The sequence below is a fragment of the Coptis chinensis genome, chromosome 1 (genome assembly GCF_015680905.1).
Source record: "Coptis chinensis isolate HL-2020 chromosome 1, ASM1568090v1, whole genome shotgun sequence".
NCBI lineage: Eukaryota > Viridiplantae > Streptophyta > Magnoliopsida > Ranunculales > Ranunculaceae > Coptis > Coptis chinensis.
The window spans coordinates 66,096,290-66,120,280 of NC_141456.1; the positions used below are offsets into that span (position 1 = coordinate 66,096,290).

General features: G+C 35.4%; 1 protein-coding gene across 2 annotated transcripts; it reads left to right on the top strand.

Moving 5' to 3' along the window:
• The first annotated feature begins 861 nt into the window (after positions 1-861).
• On the top strand, positions 862-12,290 carry LOC147524997 (Tetratricopeptide repeat (TPR)-like superfamily protein). 2 transcript variants are annotated; one of them, XM_086605014.1, is made up of 10 exons: positions 862-3,857; positions 7,403-7,474; positions 7,591-7,663; positions 7,865-7,909; positions 9,166-9,402; positions 9,522-9,602; positions 9,701-10,124; positions 10,234-10,323; positions 10,458-10,541; positions 12,102-12,290. In XM_086605014.1, exon 1 carries the CDS (start codon positions 1,000-1,002, stop codon positions 3,439-3,441), a length of 2,442 nt encoding a protein of 813 aa, XP_086461140.1. In that variant the 5' UTR covers positions 862-999; the 3' UTR covers positions 3,442-3,857; positions 7,403-7,474; positions 7,591-7,663; positions 7,865-7,909; positions 9,166-9,402; positions 9,522-9,602; positions 9,701-10,124; positions 10,234-10,323; positions 10,458-10,541; positions 12,102-12,290. The 2 variants fall into 2 exon arrangements, with proteins under 2 accessions (XP_086461140.1, XP_086461135.1); XM_086605009.1 differs by having other exon boundaries at positions 7,591-7,909.
• Positions 12,291-23,991: the final 11,701 nt, after the last annotated feature.

The following is a 23,991-nucleotide window of genomic DNA, read 5'->3' on the forward strand; positions in this document are numbered from 1 at the left end:
TAGTGTATTAGCAGCGCCCATAGACATCGCAACAAACTAGGAACATTTGCCACGCCACTTTTGGCATTGCATTTGAGTTTTTGAGACGCACTTTTTAGCCACGCCTTTGCAACGCCATCTGGTGCGTTGCGACAGATCTTTTGCCACGCTCAAAGGCACCTTTAGCGATGGGGTATGGCGCTGCTAAAAACATGTTCTGTTGTAGTGGATGTTGGATTCCGTCTCATGTGTTTTTTTCGATTTTTTTTTCGGACGGAATGTTTCATTCCGTCTCGCGTGTTTTTTCGATTTTTTTTTCAGTTTTTTTTAACTTCAAACAAAATAACGGACGGGATGTTACATTCCATCTGAATCAAAAAACCTCCAAACGGAATCTAACATCCCGTCTGAGATATTTTATTCACCTTTGCATTGCACAGCTTCACCTTATTTTTCACCAAAATGGTAAAAAGAGGGTGAATAAGTGCTGAGGTGGCGGTGATAATGGAGAGATTATTTTCACTTGCATTGGGAATGCTATAACTGTGTAGATAATTAGAAGTCATTAGCATTTCAGCGTAAAATTTCAAGGCTGTGTATTGTTGGGCTTTAGTGAAATAATGCTACCATCGGACTCATTTCAGTCCACATAAAAAACAAGAAGATAGAATTCATAGTCTGAATGTATCTACTACTAATTTTATCAAGTTAATTTTTCCAGTACATGGACTTGGTTGGTCTGGGTTGTTGTTCTTCTAGCCTTATATGCGTTTGCATTGATAGATTATATTATTTGTTAGTACATTTTTGAAACTTTGCATTATAAACTTGATTAAAGATACATAATTATGTCTAGATGAGCATTGAGAGAATTGACCAAAACACTGACCCATCATTTACATTCTCTAATTTATTGGGCCAAAATTAAGTTTTGGGCCTTGTTTCTTCCAAGCAAAGTAAGAAAACCTTCTCTTGAACGAAAAAATGGGAGGGAAAGTTAGTTAGTTAGCTAAGTTAGTTATGAACAAACTCAATTCATCACCATTACTCAAAACATATCACCAAATCAGCCAACATATCAAATTAACTCCACATTCTCTTTCCTTTTATAACACAACAACATTTCACACACCCTCTATTGTGTCCTCAAATCAGCTCTTAGACAGTTTATCAAAATCCGGTCGTATCGATGAAGCTAGAAATCTGTTTGACAAAATGCCCCAACGAGATGAGTTCACTTGGAATACAATGATTTCTTGTTATGCAAGAATGGGTTTATTACACGAAGCGCAAAAGTTGTTTGATGAGACTCCAATACAAAGTTCAATAGCTTGGTCTTCTTTAATATCCGGGTATTCGCGCAATGGGCATTGTGCGAAAGCATTTGAGTTGTTTTATGAAATGCAAGTTAGAGGATTGAGACCTACTCAGTATACATTGGGTAGTGTACTTCGTGCATGTTCTAACAATGTGGAGTTATGTAAAGGGGAACAGATTCATGGTTATGTGGTTAAGACTCGTTTTGATGATAATGTGTTTGTTGTTACGGGTCTTGTAGACGTGTATGGGAAGTGTAAAAGAGTTTTGGAAGCTGAGTATCTTTTTAAGAAGGTGGGTGATAAGAAGAATAATGTACTGTGGACTGCTATGATTACTGGGTATTCTCAGAATGGCGACGGGTTAAGAGCGATGGAGTGCTTTCGTGACATGAAAGCAGAAGATGTTGAGCCTAATCAGTTTACGTTTCCAAGTGTATTGACGGCATGTGCAGCATTGGCAGCGACAAAATTTGGAATGCAGGTTCATAGCTGCATTGTTAAAAGTGGGTTTGAAGTTAATGTGTTTGTTAATAGCGCGTTAGTTGACATGTATGCTAAATGTGGGGAGTTACAAAGTGCAAAGAGGCTTTTGGAAGGTACAGAGGTTGATGATGTGATTCCATGGAATTCTGTAATAGTTGGATGCGTAAGGCAAGGATATGGAGAAGAAGCTCTGTCCTTGTTTAAGCAAATGCTCTCAAAAGGTATGAAGATTGATGATTTCACATACCCATCTGTGCTGAACTCCTTTGCATTTACTTTGGATGTTGAACATGCTAAACCCATTCATTCCTTGATTGTTAAGAGTGGTTTCGAAGACTATAAAATTATTTGTAATGCCCTTGTTGATATGTATGCGAAAGGTGGCTGCTTATCTTCTGCTTTTCAGGTGTTCCATAGTATGCCAGAGTCGGATGTGGTGTCCTGGACTTCCCTGATTACTGGCTATGCATACCATGGATTCCATGAGAAAGCATTGAAATTGTTCTGTGACATGAGAGTTGCTGGCATTAACCCTGACCAGTTCATCATTTCTAGTATTTTCAGCTCCTCGGCTGAATTAACAATTTTGGAATTTGGGCGGCAAGTTCATGGAAACTTTATTAGAAGTGGACTTGGGTCATCTCTTTCAGTAGATAATTCACTGGTGACAATGTATGCAAAATGTGGGTGCTTAGAGGATGCTCATCAGGTTTTTGACTCGATGTTATTACGGGACGTAGTTTCTTGGACAGCTTTGATTGTTGGTTACGCTCAGAATGGAAAGGGAAGGGATTCTTTATTACTTTATGAAAAGATGATCACCAGTGGTACCAGACCAGATTATGTTACTTTTATTGGATTATTGTTTGCTTGCAGTCACACAGGCCTTGTGAAAGATGGTTCTCATTACTTTGAATCTATGGAGAAGGTTTATGGCATAGCACCAGGGGCAGAGCACTATGCCTGTATGATCGACCTTCTTGGAAGATCAGGCAAGATTGATGAGGCCAAAAGTTTGCTGAATAAAATGACTGTCAAACCAGATTCAACTCTATGGAAAGCACTGCTTGCTGCATGTAGAATGCATGGGGACTTCGAATTCGCAGAGAGGGCAGCTCAAAACCTTTTTGAATTAGAGCCTGAGAATGCAATGCCATATGTTCTATTATCTAATATATATTCTTCAGCTTGCAAGTGGGATGATGCTGCAAGAATAAGGAGTCTGATGAAGTCAAGGGGAGTTACGAAGGAACCTGGTTGCAGCTGGATGGAGATAAACAGCGTAGTACACAGATTCATGGCTGAAGACAGAAGCCATCCCAGGATGGCAGAGATATATGCCAAGGTCCAAGAGATTATAATATCGATTAAGAAAGTTGGGTATGTGCCAGATATGAGCTTCTCTTTGCATGACATGGATGAAGAGGGTAAGGAGCGTGATCTTGCTTATCACAGTGAGAAACTGGCGGTTGCTTATGCACTTATCAGCATACCCTCTGGAGCCCCCATCCGGATTTTCAAGAACCTTCGTGTTTGTGGTGACTGCCACAGTGCTTTAAAGTTGGTTTCGAGTGTCTACCAACGGCGTATTGTCTTGAGAGATTCAAATTGCTTTCATCACTTTAGAGAGGGAATATGTTCTTGCAGAGATTATTGGTAAACATTTAACCTGCAAGTATGTTTTATCTAATTCTAACAGTGACAACAATAACTGACAAGACTTGATGTCAGTTTGATGAGTTAAGAAATGACTACTGGCTGTCGAAGTGAAAAGTACTTCATGGGTCACATACAATTGAGGAAAACGGAGAAAAAATGACGGAGGAGTGTGACAGAGCAGTAGTGTCGTTGTTTGTTGCACCATGGGCATCATAGTTCTTTTTGGTTTGTCGCCTATTGCCATTGGGGGTAATTTTGTTGTAGTTCTCCCGTTCGACCTTTTTCTTCCTCACCCCTTTCTCCACTGCAATCCGCCATTGAAGGGAACTTGCTCGCCCTCTTACAAACGTCTAGGGTTTACATTTCAAATTGCTTCAACTCGATTGAAACTAGGTTTCTTCGATCACAATCACATCTGTAAGTTAATCTCTCTGTATGCTAATCTTATTACTGTAGATCATTAATTACTAAGTATAGAGAATTTCGGTTTGTTTGATTTCATTATTTTTTCTTTTTTTTGGATAATATTAGCTACCTTGTTGATCTATTCCTGAATTTGATATGTTACTTTCATGAGTGCTTTGTTTTCTATTTTTTCATCTGAATTATAAAATCTTGATTGTTGTGCTAACTTGTGTTATGGCTAAATGATTCAGTATCATATCTAGTTTTAAGGCTTAGAATTTGATGTAGAGTGTGAAATGTTGCTTTTAACTATGATCTAGGTTTTTTATGTCTTCAGTAAAAGATAATAAATTTAGCAATTACGTCAACACCAAGAACAATAACAACATAGTGTTCAAGGACCAAAATATGAGCCAAGTACACTGTGTGGACCCTCATAAATGGTCCACATGATATTATCTGATCCTCCTATTTTGTAACCTCCTTGGATCGATTGTGAATAATGAGACATCCAACTCGATGGAATGCTCAACAGCACAGTGTCCCTGTAGACCAACTGGGCATGTTCTTTGGATATAGCACCCGGACTGGATCTTTTATATCTGCAGGCTTAGCCTAGGTTCGTAGCCAGGGCACAGAGTGCTCAGCAGCACATCGTCTCTATGCACTAGCTGGGCATGTTATCTGGACATGGCACCCAAACTAGACCCTTCATATTTGCAGGCTTAGCCCGGGTTTGTAGCCAGGGCACAACATGGCATGTGGGCCAAGCCTCACTATAAGCCCGGATTCAGCTGAAAACCAAGGCCTAGCCGGATCCCATAGAATCCAGAGATTGTGACTCTATTCAATGTACCTAAAAACTAGGGATAAGGATTCTCTAGGGTTTCGGGTGGTTACGTATTAAAGAGTTTTCCTCAACATAACTACATTGGAAGCTCTATACGCTGTAGACTTTCAGAGACTTGACCCCTCTGGGGTATGTAGGCAGCCACCGAACTAAAAAGTGGTTCAATCTCAACATCAAAACAAACCAATTCACTGTCACTTTGAATATTCTGTGCATCATTCTGTGGGTTGTGATATTTGGAAGGTCAGTTTCTTAAGAGTGTCTTGGTAGAAAGAGTGTCTTGGTAGATTTGTAGCTTACAGTTTTGGCCCCGACATACACCCATGTACCCCATGCCCAAAAGGCACAAAAAGAAAACAGAACAGATTGGCGATATGGAAAAGAAAGTATTTTTCTAAAGGGGCGGGATTGATTCTCATTAAGACAACTCTCTCTACTCTCCCTATTTAGTTTCTCTCACTTTTTTACTATCCCAATGAGTATTGCTAATCAGATAAAAAAAATTAAGTGTGATTTACTGTAGGCTACCTGAGGGGATGCTCACCGTATCACCTCATTTCTTGGTAAAAGGTTTGTTTGCCTAAAATCTAGGGGTTCTGGGTTATAGGAGTATCAAAGATGTCAATATTCCCCTTCTTTGTAAATATATATGGAGATTCGGAGAATCAGAGATGATATGAGCATAATACAAATATGGGCGGATTTCATGGGTGCTAAAGGAACTAATAGCACTTTTGGTTGTTCATTATGTACATAAATAATTAGTTGTAAGGAGTTCATGGAGCAATGTATCAATTTCAAGGTTGGAACTGGTTCAAAGGTTTTTATTTTGGGTGCATATGTTGTGTCTAGATTAACCTTTTAAAGAAGTCTTCAGGGAGCTGTATATTATCTCAAGTAATAAATATGGAACAGCTCAGCAATACATTACTATGATTGAAGGTAATAGGGAATTGAATTTAAACTTCAGAAGGGGTTAATTTGAAAGAGAGGTGCATCAAGTTACTTCGTTCGAAGTTATAGGGAATCAGAAAACTAATGACAGTATTGGTACAAGACAATGGTGTGGCCACGATGCTCCTTTCATTTCTAAGTCTATATATGAGTTGTTGGAAGGTAAGATCCTTACTAAATTACAGATTATTTATGCCTTCCCCTTTAAGAAGATCTGGAATCCCAAAGTGCCTTCTAAAGTATGTTTCTGTGTTTAAGCTCACATGGGGGGGACTTTGACTTCCGGTAATCTTAAAAAGAGAGGGAAGGTGTTGGTGAATAGATGCGTTTTGTGTTGCCCTGAAGAGGAGTGAGTACAACACTTATTTGTGAACTGTCCATTAACCCTTAGGATATGGAGGTGGTTTGTTTTGTCTTTTTGGAGCAATCTGGTCCTGCAGGGTTCGATTGTGAATGCCCTTAATGATTGTAAGTGTGACAACCTGTGTACTATCATGCATCTTTTGTGGATATCCCTTTTCTACATGATATGTTGGGGAGTGTGGCTTGGAATTAATATAGTATCTGAATTACAAGCGAGCCATTTGATCGTGTTCTTAGTAGTATTAAGACCATTGTTTGGAATTGGGTTTTTGTTGATCCCACTATGGGGGGGATGTTTCATGACAATGTCATGTAAGTACCTTGTATTGGCTACTTACTGATGTAATCTCTTGGTTTTCAGGTGTTGTGTAATATTCTCTATTACACTACTTTCTATTTTGTTTTTTTCGTTCTTTCTTTGTTATTAGATCCTTTTCGATAGAGCGTGACTATTCCATGTCCTGGCCATATCTGGGTAAGTTTATGTCTAACTCGTCTGGGGAATCAGCTCCTAATCCCTTAGAAAATCCATAGCATGATTATATTTGTTTTAGGCAACCCACATGCTTTTACAGCCTTTACTACTTGATAATTGTATGCTTGAAACAGCACAATATATGGCACGAGTTAAAATGAGACTACATTTGAAAGAAAAGCAGATTTGAGAGTATATAAAGGTAGTACAGTAGTACATTTGTAGGAAAAGAGAGAGTAGAATTGTGAGTACAACTTAAAATGATGTACTACTACACTTCAAAGGAAGAGTACAACTGTCAATGTAAGGGAAGATCGTAAAGTGCAATTGAAGCAACACACCCACACAGGTTGACTTTGGTGCTAAGTGGTGAAGATCATGTCAGTGAGAATAGATATCAAAGTGTCCTTTCAGTTCAAGATCTTGAACCATAGTTTTTATCTTCCAACCAAAGGTGTGATGTATTGCTAAGAGTTTAATTATCAGATCTGTAACCGGTTTGACAATATTCAATACAGTAATGATTGGAAATTTACTCCTCTGTTTCTAATCTGTCATGATTGTGCAGGTACTTTGTTTTTCTTGTACTTGTATATAGGAAAATTTAAGGACATTAATCTTATCTTTTCAGTATTAGGATATTGAAAGTAATGGCAAATGAAATGACTATTTGTTTATGAGCTCATGATCTCATTAATGAACTGTAGCCAAGAGCTAACCTTTTTTTAGTTCTCACAATTGGAGTTCATACTGCATTCCCTAAGTCTGCATTCTTTTTTGCTAATTCGTTTCTTCACATAGAAGGGTTTCTCATTTTATTTATTTTTTTTAAATAATAATAACATTAAAATAAAACTTTAGAGTAATTACTATACCTCAACATTTAGCTACTCAGATTGACTGCTCTTTGTGTAGGTTATGGCTACTTAAACAAAAAGATACATTGTCTTGGAATTTGTAAACGGTGGTGAACTGTTTGACAGAACTGTAAGCTGCTGTTTATGACCTTCAGTCCTTTAAACATTTTGTTTTACTGGTAGGATTCATTCATTTAGTTTGCTATGTTTTTCTGACTTCTATTTCTTTCCTTTCCTTTGCGCCAGAACGTGATTTCAGCAACTCATCACTGCTTTCACGGATTGTTGCGACACTGAGGTTTTTTCACAGGACCTCAAGGTGAAGAAAGTTACAGATTCAAGTCCTGTCCGTACTATCTCTTTTTTTCCTTAGAAGATTTTTCTAAATGAGCAATTATTTTACTGGAAGGTTCCCCAACATAGGTTTACATGACTTCTTCAAGATTATATTTTTGTGAATAACTGCTTAAGAAGTGATTATTCAGTGGTTCAGTGGTTAAGATATATAATGAACTCTCAGGAAGATGGGATGCTTCACACAACATGTATCTATGTTGCCCAAGAGGTATGTACCTTTGAGGTTAAGATGAACACCTACACCATAAAGTAGCTTACTTTACCTGTCTCCTCTTACTCCACTCTATACTTGGTGGTAAACCGTAATGGCAGATTTGTGGTCATGTGATATAATCCGTTTTGTTCTTGTGCCAGAGTATATGCTTTTTTATGATTTCAACCTGATGGCATTCACAAAAACATAGTCTTTTGTTAATTTCGTGATTTGTGAAAATGGGTTATTTTTTTTTCTTTTTAATTATGTGTGTGGGGGTGGGGGGGGGGAGGGGGTGGGAGGTGTGGGGGAGAGCATGGTTTTCAGAACCGGTTGTTTTTAACCGAATCGGGTCAAACCGGTCCCAGTTCAAACCACTGGTTCAGTTAAAACCCGGCCGGTTCTTTGCTTAGTAAACTCTTGAATAATAATATATATTGAAATTAATTAATGAAAGTATTTAATGTTTAGGTTGAGTAAACTCAGCCTGGTCGAGTAAAAACCACCGAGTTGAACCGCTTTTTGAACCGAGTTATGATTGATCCACGGAATTTACCAGTTTATAACGTGAACCAGATGGTTCAAACCGGTTCTATGTTGAACCAGTGTATCATTTAAATATTGACCCAGGGAGCTCCGACTCCGGTTCAAACTTGAACCGGCTGAGTCGTAAAACCATGAAGGAGGGAGAGGGTGTAAGAATGACATAGCACACTGTGATTTAGTAGGATTGAAGCACTGTTATTTAGTGGATTATATAATAAGTAGTGCAGGGAATGGAGTTCCATAATTTCGTATTATGTAATCTTGTCAGCGGGTAGTGTATGAGTGTATCATATATCAAAACAACTGCATAAAAAAGATCCACGTTTCTTCCGAAGGTCAGTCGATAGAATTCCTGACGCATTTGCCAGGAACTCCTGGTGAATAGACAATGAGCGGTTTTACGAATCATGATGCATAATCAGTACATTGTCTACAATAAAATTAGGGTATATAATTTTTTATTTGGCAAGCAACAATGATATTTAGATAGAAAATAAAGTAAAATACAAAACCTATTCACATACTACTTTGGTAAACTAAAATCGATTCAGTATCACTGATCATCGTCTTTCAAGAAATTGAGTGCATTGATTTTAAAATACAGAATGATAGAAATATAAAATTACTAAATATATCCCACTCTCACTCTCTCAATACTGTCTCTGTTCCCTCTCTCTTCCTCTCTCACTTTCCTTCCCTTACGTTTTGTTCTCTGTTTTTCACAGAGGCCTCAAGGTGAAGAGAGTTTTGGATATGAGGCTCCTCCGTTTTTTCCCATTTTGTCCTTGGAAGATTTTTGCAAACGAACAATTAATTTGCTGGAAAGTTCCCCAACCTGTGGTCACCTGTTATTGAAGATTTTGTTTTTGTGAAGCACTGAGGAAGAAGTGATATTGTTGTAAAGATTTATAATGAGCTCTGAGGAAGCTGGGTTGCTTCTCACAACATGGATTACACCTTATGTAACACTTTCTTAACACATTAAATTACATTATCTTTATTGTCTTGGGCTTTCTAACTCCCGTGGTGTGTTTGCTCAGCTACCTAAACCTAATCAGTTACGTTTTTCTGTGCTATCAAGCTTACAACTTACAATTTGGGAACTGGGTGAGGCACTTCTGTTCTTGAAATGGTTTCTGCATTTGGAAAAGCAAATGAGAAGGTGATTGTCTCCCCTTTCTCAAGCCATGTTCTATTAATCTATTATATATTTATATTACTTTTTCCATGCATAGTAAATTTTGTTGAAAAAAATTTCAGGTGACATCCATGTCAGGCTCCAAATTTCAGGTGGCATTCATGTCAGGTTCCAAGCTACATAACGGTGCCTAGAACAGCTACCATACTCCTTTTGTTTCTCTTATGAAGCTGTACACTTAACTATGGAGCCTTGGTGTATCTTTCTTCAGTTACAGTTCACTTTTCAAGTATCTATGTCTAGCTTGCCAAGCCACAAAATCAGTGGTCCTTACCCCAAAACTGTTCTAAACTTCCTCTTCAATATCTTTGGAATGTGTAGCTCTTGTGATGTCTCCTCACTTCAACATCCAGCTCTCAGCTCCCCTAACACAGTAAACTAGATTTATGCATGCACTTTGTTTTAGGTTGTACACTTAAAACTTAATAACTGAGCGAGGCACTTGTCCTTGAAATGGTTGCTGCATTTGAAGAAGTGTCTGCCAAGGTGAGTGTCTACTCTTTCTCAAACCATAGTCAACTATGTCAATTTTTCCACATATAATAAGTTCATTATATACGAAATTTGCATATAATGTTGTATCCTTAACAATCAGAGAGTCCCGTTCAACCTATGTCCGTGGATATGAGGAGATAGCCCTGCCATTTATGCCTCTACTGAGAATGCTGAAAGAGACCTGGTTGAAGTAAGTTTCTAATCTGTATCCTTGAGCTGAATAAGTAAATATTGAAACCTGACATTAATGCCACCTGGAAACTGACACGTGACTGAATCTACTTATCTTTGTTGGTCGGGTTATGCCCCGATCAATTATGACAGCTATACTGCTCCAGCCTCAAGGTGGGAATGTTAGATCAACTCTTTGTGTGCCCTAATTAAGTTCTTTCCACTCCCATATCCAAGGTGTGCCACTTAAATCTTTCATGAAATGACTGATCCTTGAGTGGTTCTTGCAGTAAAATCGATTTTATTAAAGCCTTCTGATTCTTTTGATTTTTCTCTTTGTAGTTTAAAACTGAAGTAAAGACGAGGTAGAAATAGTTAGAAGGCTCCAATCAGCTGACCTGTGCATGTATGTGGTACTTAAACGGATTTCAAAATAGTATTAGCAGCACCAAAAAACTTTATTACTTCTATTCCTGCGTCAGAGTTCAGCTCAACTCTTAGGAGGTCTTATGTTCTATCAACGTTTCATTTGCTAGTAGGGAAAATTTCGAGACACCTTTTCTTCGAATGCCCTGAAACAAGGTGGCTCTGGTCAAAAACCAAAAGTTTCCTTTGCTCAGTAGCCATGTAATACCCGGTACAAAAATAGAATATATATTAGTATTAATTAAGTTTAACATATGTTTTGGGCCTTGAACTGCCCAATGAGTTGTTAGGTCTCAATATAGTGTTTAAAACATGAATAGTGGTTTGACTTGGTATTTGAAAACGTGTTGAGAGTGTTGTGCGTGGGTTAGTTTGTGAGAGGGGAAAAAAGGGTTAGTTACAAAGGATAAAAGAAACAGAGAAGAATAATTTGGACTCTATTCATTATTTTTTTCAAAAACAAACAAACAAAGTAAAGACTGGTGGGTGAAAAGAAGAAACTAGTGTGCTGATTCATTTCTAAGGAGAGGAGTAATATTGTTTTAGTTCATTTTTTTTGTTCCAGGCAAGTGATCTCTATAAGTTTCCTTTGCATGTTGTGTAAGATTGAGTTATATAGTGGAGTTATAGTTACCACGTTAATTTCCTTATTAAGCTATATAGGTTATATTAGTTCGTTTGTTATGCATGATTAACAACTTCATCTTCCTGCCATTGCATTTTTACATAATGAAGTATAAGTAGTATCTGATTCTTTATTATACACGCCTTTGGGTAGACATGAATATGGTTTTACAATATGCAACAGGTAGTATTATGCGATTAACTTGGGTGGATGATATGTACATAGTGGTTACGTAGTCTGGACTATATAAGTGATGGCTTGGTATTTAATCTAGTATTATTTACTAGATGTGAAACAGAAGCATGCATTCCTTGCTATTTTGAATTTTAGACTATGGGACCCAAAGCTATCGAGATGTGTAGAACTCACTAGATTATATTTGTAGAGTAGCATCTCTAATAACAATAATAGTAAATATATAATTTGGGAATGGCGTCCCTTGGCAGTCCATGTTGCGCTACTGTTGTGATATACGTTCTAGTGACGAATGTATTGCTAGCGCATGCTTAATTGGATATGTGAGCATTTTTCTCGTAATATATAATCATATATATAATGTATACATAATCTACGTTAGAATTGTATACATATATATGCACTATACCCATTAACGTGAACGAGCTATATGATGTATTACTCATTTGTTGCTTTATCTTATTTTAAGTGACTCTTATTTGATATGCATTGGTTACTTGTGGATTTTACTTGCTGGCGTTGTTGACGCCCTATTCATTATTATTTTTCAGGTGAAAGTTGACCGTCCTTTTCGGAGAGATGATTAGATTAGCTAGCTATTTAGATTTTCTATTCATTCAATACTCGAGTTGTAATAAATTGGAAGACGTTCTTTTTACTTTCAAAACTATCTGTTGGTTAATTATTTTTACTTCCGCTGTAAACTTTATTGATTTGACTAATTGATTTTCTTTCGAATCTATTGTGACGGTTCTATTCCCTGTAAAGTTCTCTCCATGATATCCTAATTATTCAGACCGGTTGGCTGGATGTAAGTTGGATTTTGGGGCTGTTACAAGCCAAGTCCATGGATCGAATGAAGTATGGTATTCAATATTCAGAAGGTGCAGGAAGAATTCTATCAAGACTGAAGCGCTGAAGTCTTTATCAATACAACAATTTATGCCATATGGATAGAGTGAAACAATAGAAAAATCAAGGCTAAATCGAGAAGTATGCATAGAGTATATGACAAGATGATCAGGGAACTGAAGATCTATTTGCAAGGGAGTATAAAGAGGTGCCCGACACACCGAAATGTAGAGAATTGTTTCTCAGACTAGGCATTGATGTGAGATTCAAGGCCAAGAACTCTATATGGTGTACATGGTGCAGACCAGAAGATGGAACTCATGTTAAATGTTGATGGGTCAGTTGAGGATAACAACGGATATGGAGGAGTGATAAGGAATAGACAGGGGTCCTCTACAAAGAAATCAATATTGTACCAGGAGCTAATGGCAGTGGAGAAAGGTTTAGTTGGTGCTACATTACTGGGCGTAAGAAAGTTGAGGATAGGATCTAATTCTCTAATTAAGGACAGTCAATGCAATACAAGGAAGAAAAGAAATCCCATGGTATTGTGCTGATCTACATGCTTCAATCATGGCGGCCAAGTCAGCTGCTTGATTGGACTCTCTAAATGCCATGTAACATAGATGATCCGAACTTTTAAGAGAGCGAATGTATTACATGTGTTTAGAGAGTCGAATCAAGCAGCTAACTTTCTCTCTAAGTAAGGAAGTTGATGATCATCTGAGTTTTTTCATAGCCCCATCTATATAATAAAACAGTTTGGTTTTTCAGTGGTTTGTGTGAAGCTTACATCGGATGGCTAATAGTTAATACAATCAATACATCTTACGGTAGACCGGCACGAGTAAATAGTAAGTTGATTCTACTTAGTTTTTAAGTGGTTTGTGTGAAACCTACATTGGATGGCTAATAGTTAATACAATCAGTACATCTGGCCGGCACGAGTAAAGAGTAAGTTGATTCCAATTAGGAAACAATCTTTATGAAAATGTATTCAAAGAAATTACTACTAACTAATCTAAATTTTTTGAAACTTATCTAACTTATTTAAATTCTAACTTATCTAAATTTATCTAAAATAGCTTGGTTTTTAAGTAGTTTGTGTGAAGCCTATATCGGATGGCTAATAGTTAATACAATCAGTACATCTGACGGTAGACCGGCACGAAAAATAGTAAGTTGATTTCAATTAGGAAACAATTTTTATGAAAATGTACTCACAAAAATTACTACTAACTTATCTAAAATTTATGAAACTTATCTAAATAATTTATCTAACTTATTACATTAGATGCCTAATAGTTAATACAATCAGTACATTTGACGGTAGACCCGCACGAGTAAAGAGTAAGTTGATTCCAATTATGAAACAATCTTTATGAAAATGTACTCAAAGAAATTACTACTAACTTATCTATAATTTATGAAATTTATCTAAATAACTTATCTAACTTATTTAAATTCTAATTTATCTAAATTCTAACGTGTTGATGATATTAATTCTCATAGCCTTCTTATCGACAAACTCTTCGGAGAGTATTTCCCTGGTGTTGTGAATCCTCTATATAATAAAACACAATCTTTATGAAAACGTACTCAAAGAAATTATTACTAACTTATCTAGAATTTATAAAACTTATCTAAATAACTTATTTAACTTATTTAAATTCTAATTTATATAAAGTTATCTAAATTCTAACGTACTGATGATATTAATCCTCATAGCGATGGCTAATAGTTAATACAATCAGTACATCTGACAGTAGACCGGCACGATTAAAGAATAAGTTGATTCTAATTAGGAAATAATTTTTATGAAAACGTACTCAAATAAATTACTACTAACTTATCTATAATTTATTAAACTTATTTAAATAACTTATCTAAATTTATTTAAAGTTATCTAAATTCTAACGTACTTATAATATTAGTTCTCATAGCCTTCTTATCGACAAACTCTTTGGAAAGTTAATAAAACAACTTGGTTTTTAAGTGGTTTGTATGAATCCTACATCGGATAGCTAATAGTTAATACAATCAGTACATCTGACGATAGACCGTCACGATTAAAGAGTAAGTTGATTCCAATTAGAAAACAATCTTTATGAAAACGTACTCAAAGAAATTACTACTAACTTATCTAGAATTTATTAAATTTATCTAAATAACTTATCTAACTTATTTAAATTCTAACTTATCTAAATTTATCTAAATTATAACATCCTGATGATATTAATCCTCATAGCCTTCTTATGGACAAACTCTTCGGAGAGTATTTCCCTGGTGTTGTGAATCCTCTATATAATAAAGCAATTTGGTTTTTTATAAATTAATATCAAGCGGTCGGGGAGAAAACAGTTTTGGTATGATCTAACGGTAATTATAACACTTACTAATATCCACAAAATTAGGAAATAAGAATAAGAATCCTTCATCCGGCTAATCTCTTTTTTTCCTTCAAATCACTTTTAGTTTTGGGATGATCTGACGGTAGTTATAACACTTACTAATACCCATGAAATTAGGAAATTATCTCTTTTTTCTTCAAACCACTTTTAGTTACCAATAAACAAATCAGTTTCACTGGGAAAAAAAAACCAACACCCTACATCTTTCACTCTTTCTTCTTCCTCACGAAGATACCTTACAACCCTTTCTTCTTCCTAACCAGTAAGGTAACACCCTTCTTCTCACCTTGTCACGTTTGAGTGCAAAGATCTCCCGACGCAATCCTCAGTTTAAGGTAAAAAAATCTTATTACTTCGTTGTCAATGAGTTTTGTTGCTTTTTTCACACTGTTTTTTTAGTAACCTTCTTCAATACTATCTTCTTCTCTTCAGTAAGAATTCTTAACATGATTTATCTATCTCGGCTCTCTCCACTGCGTTATGCTCTCTCCACCACTCTTAGTCTCTTCTTCAACAGATAATATTAATTTGTATTTAGTTTACATAGTGGTTTAGTGCATAGTTTTATAGGCGTAATGAAAACTATGCCTTTAACACTCAATTTAGATTTCGGCGGGATGGGATTTTGGCAAAATCCATTGATACATGAATAAATCTTTTCTATTGAATAAGATTCCTCGAGATTAAACGACAGTTGTGAAGGCAAGTACATTTTAACGTCATTTTCTTCTAATTGTTCAAGTTTATTTCTATGCACAGAACAACAAAAAATCTACATTTATTTCGGTATGTACATAGTGCAGAGACTTCAACGCTTCTTTTGCAAGATTGAACTAATCAATGGAAGGTTTACATGTTATTGAATGGGAACTTTTTCAGTCAACATGACTGAGAACGTGTCTGAGTTACAAGAAAATGTAAGAGTGACGAATTAGCTATAATGGAAGCAAGTAAGTTAGTGGAAAAGTTATTTTTCACTATTTATATTTGAAAAGCTATGTCTTATTTATCTGTAGATGTATGCTTCATTTTGTGCATTTTGTAGTTGTAAATATGTGTAGAGTTGGAAACTAAATGCAGAAGAATGTATCGTTTTCCAATTCCAAATGTTTGTGTTGGACTCATTTCCCATGTTTATTGTGTTGCATAAGTACATGGTCAAGGATGCAACAACAACCAAAAGAGTATAAGTCAAGGCACAAGTAGAACTTCAACTTCTTATGATATCATCACTTGAGTATCGAGGATCAGTATCCTCTCTTCTTATCAGATTTTTGAATCCTCATAATTTATAATATGATATTTTAGTTTTGATAAATTTTTATATTAAGGTTGTAGTTTCTTGGATGTTTTCAACCTCTTTGTATTGTGACTTTGTGTGCACTTATTAGGACTTCATAACCGTACCTCACAGTATATGAATTTAGTTATCATTTAACAATTATTAATTATGTTAAATCCAGGTACAAAGGATTGTGGGTTGAATTGAAACCAACATTTTGAGAACGTGACACATGAAGACTACCTTACACTAAGATCGGAACAAGTAGATAAAGATAGGCAAGAAAGCACCCTCTTCATAAGATACAATTGAGTTGCATATTTGGGTCAGAAGTTTGGAAACTAATGGTTTATATTCTTAGATTGTATAACGAACGTAGCCGGATTGACAAAATATTATATTTTCATCATTACATTGTGAAAGGTTGGCTATGGCTTTGTGATTAAGATTAGTTGCAAGAAGTGGCTACAGAAGTTCAGATTTCATTGTCAATTGGGCTCACTTTTTAATAGCTAGCTACTAAACTGCCCCATGTTGTCTTGAGCATTGGTTGTGGGCTACCTTTAGCTTCTTACGCAGTAATGTTGGTTGCATATATGCTGGATTTAGTAAGGATCCATTTTGTTTTTACTTATTAATGGATCTATTATTAATGGATCTATAACTTTCACTATTATTATATTTATACAAGAACTATCCAACGAAGAAAATAAATACAACAATATTTTGGCAACTGACAGATTTTCCACCCATTGAAGTTTGCAAATTGGGTATTAGAGGTATTAAGAGCAAATTTTGGAAGTTCATTTGAGTAGCAAACCTATTCCCAGTGGTATCTTTGAGTGGTAGATCGAAATATTCCCAGTACAGTAGTAACTTTGAGTAGCAAACTTATAAATTTGTTTACAATAGCCATCTTTTAATTGGGCTTATTTGAAGCTCTATGGGCTCTATATTGGTCATTTGAAATATCTTTGTTTGTTCAATGTAATGACATGTATAATTTGTAGTGTATCTTACATATGATCTCTTATGCATTTTTGTAGTAATTGTATAATGGACGTGATTAATTAGATACATTGAATTCATTTAGCTACTGTCTTCGAACTTTTGATGTTGACAAAATCAAGAAAACTTGAGAACTTTTTGTTACTTCAGCAGTTCATATTAGTTACTACTTTTGTTGTTGGCTGTTGACACTTCGTTTGGCAGTCCATTGGATTGCAGACTTGCAGACATATCCTTTAGCAGAAAACATTTGATATTAATTTGGGATCTTAGTTGTTTGTTCCAAACATGTTCTACCGCAAGACTATCTGCAGAACTATTGATGATAATAATTATGTGCTTATGATTGAATAAGCTAATCTCGCTATGTATTTAGCAAGATTAAAAACAAGTAAGCCAAAAGACCCACAAAATTTCTCTCAAGAAGATTGTCATTGGCAAAAATTGCATTTGCTTGCTTAACGATGCGGATGGGGTGTGTTTTAATGTTTAGTCTAAGTATACACATGTGCGACAAGTTCTCAATAAGAGCCTAATAGTGCTCCAACAGTGTTTGTATAACTCTTGAGCTTTAGGTTCTTATTGATAGCAATATATACCTTGGATTATAAGAGTTTGTTATTGACTTTTTGTTTATTTTTCTAATTCTTATAAAGGGACTTAACAATTATTCAAGTTTTGTTGGCATAAGACATTTACTCATGGGATTTGAAGCACTTGTGGGTGCATTACTTTTATGGGCATATTGCCGTGTGAAATTGAGTATGTATGATGTACAAAAGTTCAATTTAAATGTAAAATAATAGTGGAAACACTCTTGATTTTTTCCCAATAAAATTGGGGTTAAAATAATAAATTGACACGATTTTATTTTGCTAAATTCGCCCATAATGACTCGAGTGGCGTAGCCATGGGTTAAATTCTAGTATGATGTAAAATTTTGTTATATTCTAGAGCAGGATGCGTCTGGAATGATGTATGAGAGAATTCATTGAGGATTAATTAAAAAAAAACGTTTCATTTGCTTACAAACATGATCCCTGTGTTTCAGAGCAAAGTATTGCATAGAGGAAATGTGCAGACTGCAGAGAGCAGTAATACTCCCTGAGGATATAATCCAAGCAGTGAACATGCAGGAGTGGTACAAATCTTTTCGAACTCAGTAGAGCGTCAACTGTTTGTATGGTTAAGAGTATACGATTAGCCAGCTTCCATAGTCAAGAAAACTTAATAAGTTGTGAATTTTGTACTAAAAACTTATTAATCTCATTGTGAAAATCTTAAAAACAAGAACTCTAGAGCATCGCAATGGTAGAGAGTAGAGACATGCAAGGCTTTCTGTTGCTCTGAACACTAATGACCACAAAGAAATGACAACCCGTTGGCTCTAACTATGGGCCTTTCGTAATACTGGTAGGGGTTTTAGAACAGTAAGGCCCATACTTCCTAAATCCTGATCAAATTGCATAGTTTCTACTTTGAGAGCATCTCAGAAATCAGAACCAAGCCACGCTATGCTTTGTGAATCGCGGTGCATGCGTGGCCATCATCGAACACCCTTACACAAAAAGCCTGAGCATCCATTACAAGAATTTTGCTGAAAATATATGTATGTATATACATAATAAAACTGTTAAAATTTTCTCAATTTAAAATTTTTCTGTACCTAGTATGTTGCTGTCTATCGGTACTGTATGCATGTATAATTTACCAACCTCTTGATTTTATTATGTAAGTTCATACGTGGGGGTAGTAGGCGCCGTAGTACGACTAGATACAATCATGATTTGAGATTCACTGAACGAACTGGGAAGCTATAGTAGACTATAAATAAATTGGTGCACCTTGACTTTCATTTTTTTCTTATTGTTATTGTTATTGTCTTATCAACATGCATTATATTAAGGTTTCGCAATGATATGGATGAAGGAACATATGTTCTTGTGTTTGTTGTTTTACTGCAAATATGTATATTTTCACATTTCGATGTATTATTTCCCATTTTGTTGTTCTTGTTGCTTTCCATAAAGCTTATAGAGTGGACTCCAAAAGTCTTCGTTGGGAGTTGTTCGGGAATGCTCACAATGCAGTGGCCACCCTAAGATAATCATATGATGTATTGATGTTAACTAACATAATTTTAATTTATAAAACTCCATGTTGTATCATGTCATTATGTCTTGATTAAATTAGAATTTGGATGATAAATAAAACAAAATCAAACCTAATAAAACTTAGTATACAATACCTGTTTTTGTTGACATATCCGCAAAGTCCTACTTAATAATCATGAGTAGTACTAATAATATTTTTAACAATGTCGCCAAGAATTCAACCGGCCAAGTGTCTTCATCCTGTTTTCGCGAAAAGTGTTATGTAAATATGTAGTACAGTTCTAATCATACAACAGGGTGGTAGTAGCATACTAGCATACTAGTATATTACATAGCGTAACGAAATTATGTAGAACCAATTTTGTTTAGTAACAAAGGACAAATGATCGATAATGAGTAGATACTCATAGCAGCAAAGGCCAAATTTGGATTTGGAAGCAGGAATTATTAAATCTGAATCTAGTAAGTCAATTATACGAACCTTTAGAATAGGATTACATGCCGCGATCAATGGTCTTGGTTAACGTAATTGGAAAAGATAAGTGTGTAGTTCACCACACCCACCATTCATAAAGCTTATGCAATTGCGAATTAACACAAAACCAAAACCAAAATAGTTTTGTTGAAGTTAAAATTCAAAATATATAGTGTAATGCAGATTTTGGGTTTAATCTCCCTGGTTGATACATAACCAGCATAAAAACCCCCTCATTATGTACTAACCCATAAAACCCCCAATTTTTTTAAAATACCCAAACTGACTAAAATACCCCCCATACATAAAACCCTAGATCTCAAACTTACCTTCTCTCTTTCTTCTCGCCGCTTTCTCTATTCCTGTAAACCCTAATTATCTTGCAAAAATGAAAAAACAACCAAAAAATAAGAGAGAAACACCCACTAAAACAAAAAAATCGAAAGTTTTCAAATCGAAATCAACTACTAATAAAAAAAAAACCAAATCGAAGGTAAAAATCATATTTTTTTTTTCAATTTTGTTTGTAAATAAACAAAATCTAAGGTGAAAATGCTTAATTTATGATATAAATATGCATTTTCATATATATGTGTATGAATTCGTATTTTCACAAGTGAATTTGTATTTGCATATTTGAAATTTGTATTTGGTCATCTTTTGGTCATCTTTTGAAATTTGTATTTACATATTTTGAAATTTGTATTTACATATTTGAATTTGTATTTACATATACGAAATTTGTATTTACATATTCGAAATTTGTATTGCAGCAGGACGTAAAATTTACTGGTTCTAACAAGGTATTTCGTTCTTCTGCATTGCTAATGCTAAAGCTTGTACAAGATTTGAAGGGAAGAATTAGGGATATTTATATCACCAAGATAAAATAAACTCCTTTTGGTCATCTGTTTGTGGTTTTTGTCGATGGAAAGGTCGATAGTAGAATGTTAGAGAAACCAAGCCACATCATTATAAAGTTGTTATGAGGCATAAGTTTAATATAGGAAGTAAGTTTGTGTCTTTATGTTCATCTGATGTGGCTGTAACTTTTGGGCTTCCGGTGATGGGGAAAGTTGTTGTTTTCCAGTCAGGAACGAGAATAGACGAAGCTATTTCTGGATTACCATTCCTGTTGAGACGTTTCTCCGGAGTTAACAAGATAACAACAACAGTTGTAAAAGAAATCTTGGACCATATTATAGATTCAACAGACCCTACGGACATTGAAGATGTGGTGAGACTACTCGTCATTTTTCTGATGATGACAGTATTTGTAAGTAGTGGTGCGAGTGGAATAGCTTGGTCCTTCCCAAAACATGTTGAGACTTTGGAAGCTATGTGGAGTGTGTCATGGGTTGCCTCAGTTCACTCAGAACTGATTGAAAAAATTCAAAAGTGGGATAGTAGTAGTCCGTTCAAAATTTCAGGATGCATTATTCAGCTTTTGGTAAGTTTAGTTTGTTTTCTGACATATGCGTAGTTATATTTTCATAGCATATATCACCTCACATGATAAAAGAGAATATGCATTTGCATATGTATGTGTCAGATGTGCATGTGTCAGATGTCAGATGTCATATGTTGGTAATATAATAACATGTCTATTTTCGTATGTAATTTTGTTTTCACATATGCATAGTCATGTTTTCATAGTCTATATCACAACCTTAGAGGGATGTTTTCTGGATTGGTCCTTCAAATTTGTAGATGAAATCTAAAAATTTTGTCACCTAACTGAGTCTGTATTCCTAAAAATCTAGTTTGTACAACGCCAGTTATAAACTTATCATTAATCAGTCAATCAGTGTTTTTGGTGGAGATCTAGTTTTACTTTTAGCATAACATTATTTTTGATAGAATTCATGTCAGTCGGGTAATTAGAGAGTTAGTTAGGGATGACCGACCACATTACTAGTTGCAATTAGGTGTATGAAAATATGAAAACATTTTTACATATGTCAGGTGTATGAAAATATATTTACATATGTCAGGTGTATGAAAATATATATATGAAACTACAATTTTACATATGAAAATAAAAATTTACATATGAAAATATATATTTGCATATGAAAATTGAAATTTACATATCCAATGCAGATGTCATATGTCATATGTTGGAAAAAGAATTATATGAAAATGTTGCTAATACAAATTCACATGTTACGTGCAGTACTTTTTGTGTGAGCATGTGAAACTTTGTGAGCCAGTCCGCAAGACTTGCTTCCCACGGATTGCAAAGTGGTCGATGGAACGACTAGCGGATGAAGTATCAAAAACTTTCAATCTAGAAAATGTTCCTAATTGCAACATCAAAGTAAAATTAGAACTGGCCGAGGAAGAGAAAGAGGCATTATACCCGAACACACCACCAAAGTGAAATTTGAAAGCTTGAGGAGGGAAAAATGAGTTGAGTTGAAGAGGGAGAATGAAGATTTGAGGAAACTTAGTAAAGATTTAAGGGGTGAAATTGGTAGAGTGGCGAGAATAGTCTGTGAAGAGAGTCTAGAAGATATGTTTGAAAATCACGAACATAGAGATGTAGATATGGTTGAAGGGGTAGAGAACAGAGATGTGGATTTGGCTGAAAAGGAAGAATCCAAGAAAGAGGAGGGCAAAAGAGAGTCTGAGTTATCCGAGAAAGAGTTGGCTAAAAAGGAAGAGTTGTCTGAGAAAGAGACATGTGGAGAGTTGGCTGAAAAGGAAGAATCCGAGTTGTCTGAGAAAGAGTTGGCTGAAAAGGAAGAGTTGTCTGAGAAAGAGACATGTGGAGAGTTGGCTGAAAAGAAAGAATCCGAGTTGGATGGAGAAGAGGAAAGCAGCGAGACAAAGTCAAATGAGGAGGAGGAGGAAAAAGGTGAGGGAAAACCTAACTCGATGGTTAAGAAAGTGAAAGAAATGGAGCGGATGAAGAAAACATCAACAATATATAAGTTCGGAAATATTAAGAAGCAAAAAAGGAATACTAAAGTTGCTGAATTGGATGATGAACCAATGATTGATGCAGATGATTTCGAGACTCCACCACCCCCGCCCGTAGGAAAGCCTATGTCAAAACCATATTCAACCAAGCTGTGGAGTCTACTTGATAAAAAGAAGTTGCCGTTGGTGGAAAGTTTTTTCAGAAAAGCAAACCAGAAGTAAAATTTACTTTTCATAAATATTTGTAAGTTTTTCTTATCGTCTATGTAATTGCACAAATTGTTTTGATCGTGTATGCATATTGCAGTACAATTGCGTGGATGGACATTCAAATTCACTTGAAAATACAGGGGGAACACGTGAACCACCTGATGTTGAACTTCTTTATCAGTGACAAGGTAAATCTTTTGATTACTCAAATCTTTTGAAATGAAAAAACTTACAATTTAGTAATTTTTCGTACTGTTTATGGTAGATCATTGATTGGTACGTGCACTTCCAACTCTCTAAGGAAGTGAAAAAGCTAATTAGATCTTCTCCACCAAAGTGTCTCCATTTCTCATCATTTGCATGGGTAAGCATCTTCCATGTAATTTAATTACTGAAGTTAAATATGTAAATTCAACTGAATATGCATACAAGGCATGAAAATATTGTTGTTCTTATTTGTTGTAGCTGGCTTTAAGAGATAACCAGAAACAAGGCATGAAAGTCTATGTCACAGATGTCCTAAAACAGTTGGACAACAAGGTCGCTCATCTATTTTTCATCATAAATAGTTCCAAGTTAAGAAAATTCAAAAATGGTTATCACTGGACTTTGCTTCATGCATGTTGATACTTTGAATTGGGAATGGACGCACTATGACTCTTTAAGGCCAAGGAACTACGAGAAGAAAAAATACATTCCATTAGAAGATGCTGAAATGTTGGTAAGTGAAATTTTATTTTAAGTTACTATGTAAATCTATATTTACATAGGTCAGTTACTATATAAATCTATATTTACATAGGTCAGTTTACAATATATTTACAAAGGGACTATTGTAATGCATTTAGCAATCTGCAGAAGCATTAACAACAGCAAAGTAAGTTTCTGGAACCATGCTTGATATAAATTACTGGTTAGATGATTTTGGATTGTCGGTGAGAGGTGAGCCTTTGGGTTAATGATGTTTTTTGCAGGAAGCTTGTTCTTGTATAAAATCTAATTAGCAGTAATTTCTCTCCTGTTATATGCTTGGCATTTACATACCGGAGGAGTTTTGCATAGACATTGGGCAGACAAAGGAATAGTTTCACTCACTAGCGTCACTCACTCTTGGGTTTGATAAAATGAGTAGTTTTGAGATTATCTGGCCTAGGAATTTTGTTA